General features: G+C 38.5%; 1 protein-coding gene across 2 annotated transcripts in view; it reads left to right on the forward strand.

The window, feature by feature from the left end:
- LOC131444761 (inactive dipeptidyl peptidase 10-like) overlaps positions 1-12709 on the forward strand; it is a 278070-nt gene that overhangs the window by 243309 nt on the left and 22052 nt on the right. For both annotated transcript variants that reach the window (XM_058615388.1, XM_058615398.1), the window contains exons 11-15: positions 2778-2901; positions 7615-7653; positions 9262-9369; positions 10998-11089; positions 12099-12146. In XM_058615388.1, coding sequence (XP_058471371.1) covers positions 2778-2901; positions 7615-7653; positions 9262-9369; positions 10998-11089; positions 12099-12146 — 411 coding nt within the window. The remainder of the gene's footprint in view (positions 1-2777; positions 2902-7614; positions 7654-9261; positions 9370-10997; positions 11090-12098; positions 12147-12709) is intronic.

A 12709-nucleotide genomic window follows, 5' to 3' on the forward strand; every position in this document is an offset into this window, starting at 1 on the left:
ATGTTTTACTTTTCAGTTCTGTGCCATTGGAATAATAGATCAACAATCGTCATCAAATCCACAATGATTGCACACACACACACTTATGCTAGAATGTACCCATAAGCATGGGGAGGGGGATGCTGCCGAGGCTGCCCTGCTTTTACGCGCAGTCAGTGAGTAAAATGACAGACAGATGCATCCTTACGATTTCAAGGGCAAGCTAACACGACTACTGTATCTGCTGTTGTTGCTCTGTCTCTTCTTCACCTCCATGACTAAACTGTTCCACTACTGATTCAGCTGACAGTGGAGCTAATCAGCAAAGTGCCTCACTAATTAGTGCTGACACTAAGTATTGTCTTTAATGTAACACAGCAATTATTTATATTACAGCCATGCATCATGTGAGACTGCGCACTGCTGTCTCATGACCATCAAATCTTGGCACTTGCACTTAACAAAATTGACTTTGGCAAATTTCTATTAAGTTCCTTGATTTTTTTTCTCTTTTTAAACGCTGTTTTTTTAGCTCTGATTTTTTTTTTTTTATTCTCAATCCTCTCTGTCACACCATGTGGGACATGAGCAAATCCATCTTCTCAGCAGAGAATCCTTCACTCCTGCAAAAATATTATAGCCCACTTAGCCACTGTTACCTCTTGAAATACGTGTAATAGGCTTGTACAAACAGTAACATTCAGTATAACTGTTGCCAAAAAGGGATTTGCGCTCCTACCTTGTGGCTGTGTGCATATTTTTACTTCAAAATCATTTAGTTTGATTGGGGTAATATATTTTAAACATTATAGCCCACGTGGCCCCTTTACCTTAAATAGCCAGTGCAAACAGTAACATGTAGTATTTCAGTTGTCAAAAATCAATTTTGCTCATACCTCCTTATTGTGGGAAGGAAGATATAGACCAGAAATAGTTTCTGGCAGACAGTCACTTTTTGGCATAACACCTAGACTGTGGGTCAAAAATAAGTATGGTAATATGATGTTGGCTCTGACACCAGTTAGTGCACCTTGTATGGTGTTGAACAGGCTGCCTTGAGGAAACTTTGCACAATGTATGAATGTCACAATAAATGGACATGGATACTGACTTTTATGTGTTGTTTTGGATTTTAATGCTTCAGAGACACAGGACACGCACCTGTCAACATCCTTGCCTTTATTTTCTAGATAAACTTATTCTGAAAGGTATTAATACATCTTGTGTGACTTTACTGATGGAAATGTCAGCAGGACCGCAACCTGTCTTTTGGCACTACTTGTTCCGGCCTGACTGTGTAATGCTGGAATGAGCTGTAGTGCAAAAAGACTAGACAGATGTTCAGAGAAATGATGTTCTCTGTGAACAATAAGTTGGGCAATTCTAGCATTTCTTAAAAGTTACAGTGTCCTTTCAAGAACATAGAGGACAAAAGACATACAGCAGCATGACATTGAAGTCATTTGGTGTAGATGTAAGAACCAGGAGGATGTGAATGAAATGTGAACAATCCCAACTGGAAAATAACTCTCTATTCTGGCTTTTATTTTATTACCTCTTTAGGACCTTCTTTGGCATAAAGACTGACCAGTAGTCCTTATGGAGACCAAAACCTGGTCCTAATGAGGCAGAACCTCATTTCTGAGGAACTGATTGTGTTTAAGGCTGAATGGGTATATTAAGGTTAGAATTTGTTGGCATTTACTGGTCATGTTTAAAGTTAGGGATAAGGCTTTGGTTAGGCTGTCCAAAGAATGGAAGTTGATAAAGTGTCCAAAAAGATTATTTATTTGTTTGTGTGTGGGTGTAGGTGGACACATATGGGTTATTCCGTGGCAGATGCAAATCAGTCCAATAGATGCCTAATTTTAAAGGGCAATTTTATATTTTATTTCATCCATCTGAAACATTTAAATAACAAATAAACCAACTGTTTTCTGTCTTAAATAAATATTTATCATCACTCCCATCTTACTCAATCCTTATTGTGAAGGGGCTATGTGTAAGAAATGCATCTGGAGGTACTGCAATACTAATGCGATCCAATTTTTTGATAGCAGTGTCCTTATAGACTCCATAGAGTCCTTGTCAGCTAGTTTGAGGAACTGATTGTAGATTAGAATTGCATTTGGGAATGAACTGTCTGTGCCATTGTATCATTAATCGCTGCTGACCTATTTTCATCTTTTTATGTAATAATACAATAAAAGTCTCACATGAAGCTCCTTAAAAAAAAGAAAAAAAACAACCAATCAACTAAATATTAAATACATTAAAGTGGTCATCAGAAATGATAGTAAATAAGTTTTAGATACTTAGCAGCAGCATTTATCAAGTTTCTGTGTAGAAATTATGTAAAATTACTAGGGTTCGCACAAGTTTCTGTAATTAATCGCGATTAATCGCTAGAATAAACCTGAAGCTTATTTTACTTATATAAAATCATGGAATTAATGTGGAATCAACACAAAAAGTATATTTAGATTGAAAGACTGCATGTTTTAATGGCTTTCTTTAAACTTTTAAGCATCTTTATGTTTTAAACATGTTATTAAATCTGTACATAGAAGTAGACTGTCCTGTAGCCAGAATGGCTTAGTTTGCGCACGTTGTTAAAAAATTAACACATTAGCGTTAATTGACGGTTTAGTGGACAGCACTAAACATTACATAAAGTAAAATAAATTAATAATTGCTTTATGCCAATTATTAAAGTGCATATAAATTGATGAAAAATATCCCTTCTGACTTTGTCACAAAATATTTTCCAACCATTGTGATTATTCTGTTTTCCACAGAGAGCATTATGTGACCATGGTGAAGTGGATCAGCAAAACGAAGACATCTGTGAGGTGGCTAAACCGTGCCCAGAACATTTCCATCCTGACCGTGTGCGACACTACCACAGGAGCCTGTGTCACGGTGCGTTTCTGTGTATGTGTGTGTGTGAGAGAGAGAGAGAAAGAGAGTTATACAATGAAGAACTGAATGTTAGTCTAATGTTAGTAATGAAAGTTTGTGTGTAGTAAAGAGACTGAAATCTTGAAAAAAGCATTTCACCCCACATTTGCTTAATCTCCTCTGGATATTCATTGTTATCTTATTAAATGCATGGAAGAAGGACATTCTTTCATGCATTTCTTATCTTTATAATGACCTCAGAAACAGAACTACTGTTGAATTGAAACATGATCATAAAAACTGCAGGGTTGTAGGAGGATAACCTCTTAATAAAGGCCTTTTAATAAAGTAACAATTAAGTAGTCCACAAGCATCGTAACAACTGGTCGTATAGCTGCACGAAAACAAGAGCTCCCACCGACCCAAGCACTTCCGTTTTTGAGTCTGCTTCTGATTTTGTTTCTGTCGGCCGAGAGGGACAAACGCAAATGTTTTGAGACTTGCTGGCGTTTGAGACTTGCTGGCATTTTGGGACTTGCTGGCATTTTGGGACTTACCAGTGTTTTGAGACTTGCTGGTGTTTTGGGAATCTGCAATGTTCATGAATATGCACCTTGTTTCTCCTCCTGCATGTGTTTTGGGTCGTTGCAGTTTGTTTGCCCCTGTCGTCCACCGTACATATTGCTTAATAACTGCTGCAAATAAAGAACATCTTTTCATAAGATATTTATGACAATTCTTAAATTATGTCAGATTGCAAGGTTACGCTTTTGTTTACTGTTCGTTCCCTGTACCTATTTTCATTCACCATCATTTTCCTCTTTAAGTCCACCATGTGGTTCCTGAGCAAATATATTCACATGTCTTGTTTAAGTAACACAGAAAGTATTTTTGTGATGGAGTTTTTAGCAGTCAAGTGAAAAGAGTGCACAGTCAAACTCAAATGTTTTGAAAGACTGCAACTTAACTTAACTTAACTTTATGTAATATGTATTAATATGTCATGAGAGTTTCAATGAAGTGACTGGACAGAACTTCAGCATTCTTCAGATTACTAAGCTAAAATGACTCATGTCCATTTTGTTTTCCTTTATTGTGACTTAAATCTGATGTTTTTTCAGAGTTGTGTGGACACAGATGCCAATTCAGCTTTCTGTTTCTTCACTATGTTGCCCAATATCAGATATACATGTGAAATGAGTTACAATGGTCATAGTCCAGTCAAGGTTGTTGTTCAGCTATATATCTAATATGTTACGGGGGGGGCAGTGTCTCAGCCTACAGAAATCCACCACCAGTTGTTTGGTATTCAAGGAGCAACAGTTGTATTAAATTTGTTCAGGATAGTTCTAAATCAGTCGCCCATGTCAGGTCAGGACTCAAGGCAGGACTGACGCAGAGGAAGTACTTGGTAAACCAACTTTATTGAATTCTGATTTAAGTAAGCCTCTTCTCAAGGACAAAAATAATCAGGCTATGAAACAATGCTACGATAAACTAAAATCACTCTCAAGGAGGCTAAAGGCTATGAAAACTCAAAGAACAAAAAATCACTCTCAAAGGAGGCTAAACTACAGGTAAACTAACAGGTTCTAAGTAACAAAAACGTATCAACAAAAAACTCACTTGAAGCGAGGAACATAAAATCAGAACCAAGGTAAGGAGCGTAAAACAAGGCAATGGAGTGGACATGGACAATGGCTGGATGTGACATGAATGATGACACTCTGGCACTAGACAAAGGGAGATGCAGAAACTAAAGACACATGAGGGTGGGGCCACAGCTGGAAACAATCGGGCAATTAAGGGAGATGATCAGACTGGTGACAAATGGAGGAAGGGCAAGTGGGCTAAGCTTGATAGTCTCTGTGGAAGTCCATAATAAGACCATGTTCCAAAATGAATCAGGCCGGGATCCACTGTCTCTCCTCTGGTCCGTACCCTTCCCAGTCTACTAGATACTGACGTCCCCGACCATGGTTGCACACTGCCAGCAGCTGTTTGACTTTGTATACAAGGCCACCTTCAACCACTTCAGGAGGTGGTGGGGGCGTGGTGGCTGGTACCAGAGAGCTTTCCATGACAGGCTTGACTCGACTCACATGCAGTACACATCAGGAACCGGGGCAGGCGTAGATGCACCGCAGCAGGGCCAATGAGCTTGGTGATGGAGAAGTGACCCACGAACCGCGGTGCCAGTTTTTGGGATGTACTTTGAGGCGCAGGGGTTTCATGGAAAGCCAAACTTCTTGTCCTGGCTTGCAAGCGGGCTGCCTTTTTCTGTCCACTACCTGCTTGACACGGTCCCCTTGTTGGATCAGTACCTGTTGGGTGGCTGCTCAAATGTGGCGGTAGCGGCGAATCATGGCATAGGCAGAGGGCACTGACACTTCCTGCTTGTTGTCTGGAAACACAGGGGGCTGGTAACCAAAGACAAGGTGAAAAACCTGTGGCTGAGGTTGGCAAGTAATTGTGGGCATATTCAACCCAGACCAGGTGTTTACTCCATGAGGAGGGGTTCTGGGACACCAGGCACCGGAGATCGGTCTCCAGTTATTGGTTCAGGGGCTCTGTCTGGCCGTTGGACTCTGGATGGTATCCCGAGGTCAGCCTCGCTTTGGCCCTGATTAGCCGACAGAATTCCCTCCAGAATTGGGACACAAACTGGGGCCCCCGATCAGAAACTATATCCCTAGGAAAGCCATGGACTTTAAAAACATTGTTAACCATGATTTCAGAAGGTTCTTTGGTAGAAGGCAATTTAGGTAGAGCAATAAACCTGGCCATTTTGGAAAATATGTCCACTACTATTGTGCTGTTTCCTTGAGACATCGGGAGTCCTGGGACAAGGGGATTGATAAAGGCTTATCTTCAAATATCTCCCCCATTAATTGTCATAAATATGAAGGTTTATCTTGTTGATGATGACCCATGCAAAAAAGCTGGCTGTTATCAGCCAATCAATCTTAATTTAAAAATGAACACTCACCATCCCAACAACCAACCACTCATCACCCATCCCTACCAAGACATGAGAGAAGTGAGGAAACACTGTCTTGATCACAGGACCAATATAGCAACAATTCTCATTCACACCTTCAGTAAATTTAGACTCTCAAATGTAAATTCAGAGAGCAGCTGAAAAGACCAAAACAAATAGAAAGTGAAAACAGTGTCTGCTTAGTTTTTTGAAGCATTTTTAATGCAAAAAAAGAAAAAAGCATAAGCGTTTTACCAAGTCACAACCAATTGCCCTTAATAGTAATAATAACAATATAATATAATATTCATAACCTTAACAATATATATAAAGGTTGCTAATAAAATGAAATAAAATAAAATAATGAACTATCTTATGCTGCCCGAATATGTGAAAAGTAAGGTTTGCTTACAATTTAGGGTAAGTTGTAAGTGACACTCTGGGCATATAATCAGTTGTAAGATTCATCCGCGCCCTAGCACTGAACTGGAAACATCACCGGAATTTTATGTCAGCTAACGCCAGACTGCATCTCAATCTCATTTGATATCGAGTATGGATGTCACTCAAGAAGCGTGACCAATGGACATAGATGAAAATGCCTCTGTCTGCAATTGGATAGACCAATATCCAATCAGACAAATTATCCGGATATCGTATGCAGTGACGAATAATACGTTAACAAGTGTGCAATGGCTATATAATGACATTTACCAGCTTTGTGGAACAAGTCTCTTAAAATGGAGGCAACAGCTGAACTGAAAGACAACTGCTCTTCGGTGTACGCCAAACATTGCACAATTTCTAGCCCAAAAGTTAACTTGTCGACAAGGTTTGCAAGTTTTGGCCAATCACCCCTAATCAGCATGTGATGGGCATTCACTTTTTTTTAATAATTCAAAATTAAATATGCTGGACATTTCAAGATGCAAGCAGGACAAATTGATGATACCTTAAATCTTAACAGGAATATTACAGTAGTTTCAGAGAAAAGAGAGAGAAATTCAACATCAAATAATGTGACAGAGATCACAGACATCTCTGCTGCTGTTAAGGTTCAGCAGTCAAACTATAGACAAAATGCTGAATAAAGCTAAATAAAGTCTGGTTTTGCATGTCTATTCCCATTGTAATTTTCCATACTTTTTCAGACTCTGGATTATGACAGCATTTCAGTTAGTGCCGGATGCATTGAAAGCCTGGCCTTAAACTACTCAGGATTTGGCTCCCAGCTAACGTTGATGAAATCGCAGCACATCTGCAATATTCTCTGATTCCGATTTGGATGGCACAATACAATCTGCCAACCCTCCAGTTGAAATGTGGGAGTCAAGCGGCTGCTTTCCACTGCTGTGCTTGCTGATTTGGTGTGATTTGCACGAAACAAACATTCTGCCCGTGCAGCCAAGAGGCAGCTTAGCTCAGGCCTGGACACAGCATCCAGGATGCACTGCCAAAACTCTGGCTCTGCTCATGAATATTGGTTTGGAATGAGGGTTCAGTCTGGGGGAAGGTGTCCCCAGTGACATGTTAAAATAAGGGCTCCATTATGTGACAGACAATTCTGAATGAAAATGTATAGGTATAGGACTTTCCCACTTTTATTGTGGACAAACGAAAACTCATCTGAAAAGTAATGTGATTGTACTGTTTCAACAATCCTGATGAAGTTTTTTTTGCATTTTTCAAACGTCTGTTGGAGTAATGATAATGACCTTTTGTTTTGTGACTTTTGTTTTGTCATCTTTTTTCAGAGACATGAAGAAAGCTCTGAGGTCTGGCTCTCCAAGCAGGTAAACTTCTCAGCAATTTACAAGTCATATTGATAAAAAGGCAGGTGATCCCATATTTTATTTAATGTCTTTTTAACTCTGTGGGACATAAAAGACACCGGTATCTCATAACATCTGCAGACCCAGACTCTGCACTTTATGAATCTTCAAAGAACGGTTTTGTTCACTCCCAAAATCTAAGTTGTGATGATGCAGAAACAGGATGAGTGACAGCAAGTGGTCTCATTAAAAAAGTTCTCTCCAGAAAAGTATTTTCAAAATCATGGAAACAGAGGGTTTCCTGCTGCTCAACCTGTAAAATTGTAGGTAGAACCTCAAACATTCTCAGCCCCCAATATCTGCCACGGTACATCCCAACAACTAACTAAATACCTGCATCCAATATGCAAGGTTATGGATCTATAATGTAGTCAAATACAACTCTGTCTATTTGTGTTGTACTAAAATAGATAATCTGCCCAAAACAATGTCTTCAATTGAATAGTCTAGATATAATCACTGATTACACTCTATGCTCTGTGCTACAGTACTGTTACTTAGGATATAATTGTCATGCATGTTTAAGTTATGATGTTTGATCCAAGTAAAGCAGCTTTAGACAAATGTAAAGTAGGGAAATTATGCTGTAAAAGGCTGCCTGCTCCCACTGACAAGTTGTGTCAGGTTACTGACAGAACTTGTTAAATTAACCTTCTTCTGTCAGGTTAATTTGACTACACATGAAAACAAGTTCAGGAGAATCCGTTCAATTTTTCTTATCATATCAGCTTTTTTGTCCACATTTAACTGGTGTTTTGGGAGCACTTTTTTAGATTTTTAGAAAAAAGGCCACATGGTTGGTGTAGTGGTTAGCACTCTTGCCGTTGCAGTGAGAAGACCCAGTCGGAACAAGGGCCTTTCTCCATGGAGTTTGCATGTTCTTCCTGTCTGTGTGTGAGTTTCCTCCAGGTTCTCCAGTTTCCATCCACAGGCAAATTTGACACTCTAAATTGAGTGTGAGTGTGAAAGTGGATGGTTCTTTGTCTATGTGGCCCTGTGATGGACTGGCGACCTGTCCATGACAGAAAAATAGATTTTACTATATTTCCCTGACCATTTTGACTCCATTAATTCAATTTCCTGCCAAATTGAGAGTTAAATCTACTCAGTTATAACATGTGTTATTTCTTCATTGACATGGAGGTACAAGATGGAAAAACCTTCATGAGGGTATGAACATATAGCCATGCATGCAGCCGTACATGTTTGGCTCTAGCTGTAATTAACCACTTGACAAACTAGGTACATACGGTTGCCTGTGTTTTCAAGGTGTTAATCGCTGCAGTGTATGTGTGTTTGTGTCAGTGCAGATACGTACAAATGTATTTTTCAAGATCTCCACAAAAAATCTCAAGCATCTACATTAAAATTGATTAAGTTCAGTCAAAATATGAACATTATTACATTGTTATTATTAAAGTGTGAGACACTTTGTGGAAAAAAGACAGATGTACTCAAGTAAAATACCAAAATTAACATTTAGTTTTTATTGGCATTAAATTGATTATACTACCCATATGTACTGTACTTTTATAATGTTAAGAGGCAACTACAACAATTTTTTTGCAGAACCAAGAACCGGTGTTCTCCAAAGATGGCAACAGGTTCTTCCTGACTGTTCCTGTCAAACAAGGAGGACGTGGAGAGTTTCATCACATTGCTATGTTCACCACACAGGTGAGGGTCGTATTTATTCTCAACCAATCCTTATACACTATTCAGCAACAGTATTCAAACACAGTGGAATGGAGTAATGTCCTTCACTCACAGGATGGATGTTCAATTCAATACAATTCAATTCAATTCAATTCAATTCAATTCAATTCAATTCAATTCAATTCAATTCAATTCAATTCATTTGCATAGTACCAAATCATAACATACACTATGTCAAGGCATTGTACATAGACAACATCATGGAGAGCAGAGAAACCCAACAATTCACACAATGAACAAACACTAGGCATCAGTGGACTGAACTTCCTTTTAACAGAAGAAGAAATCTCTGACAGAACCAGACTCAAAGATGTGCAGCCATCTGCCTCGACCAGTTGGGGTAAAAGGAAAAATGGGGGACAAAGGAGAGGTGGGGGCAGAAAGGGGGGAGAGAAATGACAAGAGGTAGAGATGAGGTAGAGACAGAAGAAAGAGATATATAGCAGATATACAACTGTATATAAGTTATTTATACATATAAATTGTTAATCAGACTAACATGTTTACACGTATTTTAAAAGGTCCAGTTTTAGCCAAACTAAGACAATAATACATGTAGTTTCTGACATCATGTAAACATACTGACTATAACAAAACTTTCAGTTTTTATTTGGCCTGGAATTGTGGCCTGTTGCTTGGGGGATATCTTGCGCTGCACCTCTTTCTCAAATACTTTTAAGTAACTTCATTTTGGCTCAATCCCATTTCACTCTGTGCCCCTATTACTAAGCCCTAGTCTGCCCTTTCACGTGTTCACTTGGGGATTTTTACCATAACTAATTTCCAAGTGGCAAGGGCTAAGGTTAAAAAAGGGGATTGAACCTTGATATGTCAAAAACAAGGAATAATTTGATTCAAAATACAGTCCATTACAAAATGTAAACGTTAGTACAGTTTAACATGTTTTTTGGGAGACAGGGTTTGACTTGGTGTCCAGTACTTTCAACTCATAAGATGACTTCTTTTTAGTTAATAATTACAAATTATAATTGAAATACCATGTGATAGTCTCTTCTTCAGCTTTAAATTTAATTTCAATATCATTAAGTTATGATGTCCCCAATTTGATCAGGTAATAAAAATAGATCTCAGAAAGTGCTCATAATTTCAATGAATAGTTGCTGCTGTGATTGTTTTCATGAAGACAGCCTTATAAAGTTTTTTTAGTCAAATTCCGACAATTTATTCCTAACCATGGATACAGCATTTTCCCCAAATGTGTGTTAAAAAGCAGAAAACGTTTTTAGTCTTTGCTATTTGTCTCAACCAGCTAATGTTCTACCTGGTACCTTAGCAACTGTTGTGTGAATTTCAAGTGTTCCTGTGTGTTTGGCTAACAGCAAATTTATACCCCTGCTTAATATTGCTGTTGCTAAGATTATTGCATAAAAAGGCCACTGGAGAGGCACATTGTTTTGCAATGTTTGCAGCTATCTACATTTGTTCCATCAACTTTATACATATTCACATCATGACCTTCTGAAAATATTTTGCACAAATTAGTTGTTTCTCAGATACACAGCATACAACAATGCAGTTCCCACTTTCAAGTAAGTGACCCCGACCTCATCTTCTCTTGTTTGTTTCAGTTCAGAGCAGATCAAAATGAAGTGCGACACCTCACATCAGGAAACTGGGAGGTGACCAGGATCATTGCCTATGACGAGAACACTGACAACCTGTAAGTGTAACTGGGTTTACAAAGAAAACACAACATGCTCCTCTCTGCATCTGTTCAAAAATGAAGACAATGAAGGACAAATTGTATGTTTTACTCTTTTGGGGCCTTGTGTAGTTTGCCAGGAAAAATTTATTTTCTCAATTTGGATTTTATTTGGATTGGGTTTGAAGTTTTGGCAGCACATGAAGTCTGATTTTTGTCAAATGGTAAAGGGTCTGTATTTATGAATTGCTTTTTAGTCTTGATGGCCACTCAAAATGCTCCACACATGATATTCATCCATTCACACACCTTCTTGCAGCACATCTACTATATTCACTGCTTTTTCTATAACACATCTGTCAACCATGTTCACACACTTCCAGTGCAGCTGCCAGGAGCAAATTGGGGACACATTAGCATGTAGACTGATGGAACAGGAATATAATGTATTCGGTGGAAGGCAACTCACTCTGCTTGTGCCCCAAATCTGACTCCAACCACATTTGGAGGTGGTTTGAAATGTGATTTCAATTAGATTTTGATAGGTGAATCTCACTCTGAACATTCTGGCTCCTAAAATTGGGCTTCATATTGTCTTGTTTGTCACTGTTACACACACTGACACCAAACTGGCGATGGAACAACTAGAAGTATTCACATATGCTGCAGAGTACAATGGAGGAGAACTCAAGTTCGTGGAGTGAGATAAATTGCCTACTCGCACTTTTTGGGGGAGGTTCAGCACCCAGACTTAACAGGGCAATTGCTTAGAGAGTGAGATACCCTCCATTTTTCCTGCATTTGTGTTTGAAACCTACACTCCAAATGTAGGTACGCCTATGTCGTTACCTGATTTGATCATCAGCAATTAATGTGTGGACCGACAACATCAAATTTGTCTGCAATGTGAACACAGCCTTAGATTCCACTTCCACACCCTGTGTGGTTTGTTAATAAGCATATTAAAATATTCAAATCATTACGAGGTTTACTGATTAAGTTCACTCACACTGTGTTCTTTTTTTAGGTATTTTCTCAGCACAGAGGGTTCGTCACGGAGACGACAACTTTTCAGGTTAGTTTGGAACCAAATTAAAGTCACATGTTATATTAATGTCAGACTCTCGCACACCACTGGTATTACACAGTAGTGTTTCCCAAACTTTCTATATGGTAACCCACTTTAAAAATGGCTTTGAAACTATTGTGGCCCAAGTCACTATACAAATCATGACAAGAGCACATTTGTTCATAATGTAGAAACTAATTTACAGCCATATCTGTAAAACCTAGTAACATTTTCAATTGGTACATTAAAAGAATAATTTCCTAAATGATTCATGCTGGTTATTTATAACAAATTAAACTTGTATAAAAGGTTGGAACAATTCAGAACATTTATTTGGGCACCCAAAAAAAAATCTTGTGACCCATCTGTGAGTCCGGACACAGACTTTTTTAAAATATAAATCCAGCATATGAACACTAATGATAATGCTGATGTTACATTATACCTTAAGTCTGATCAACAATTCTCAATGTATTGTTACAAGAAGTTTGTCTTGATTCATTTAGTGACTTATTCCTGTATTAGAGAAAACCCAGCCATCATGGTGTGAAATAATTTGGTGTGCTTGT

This window comes from Solea solea, chromosome 2 (assembly GCF_958295425.1).
Source record: "Solea solea chromosome 2, fSolSol10.1, whole genome shotgun sequence".
NCBI classification, from domain to species: domain Eukaryota; kingdom Metazoa; phylum Chordata; class Actinopteri; order Pleuronectiformes; family Soleidae; genus Solea; species Solea solea.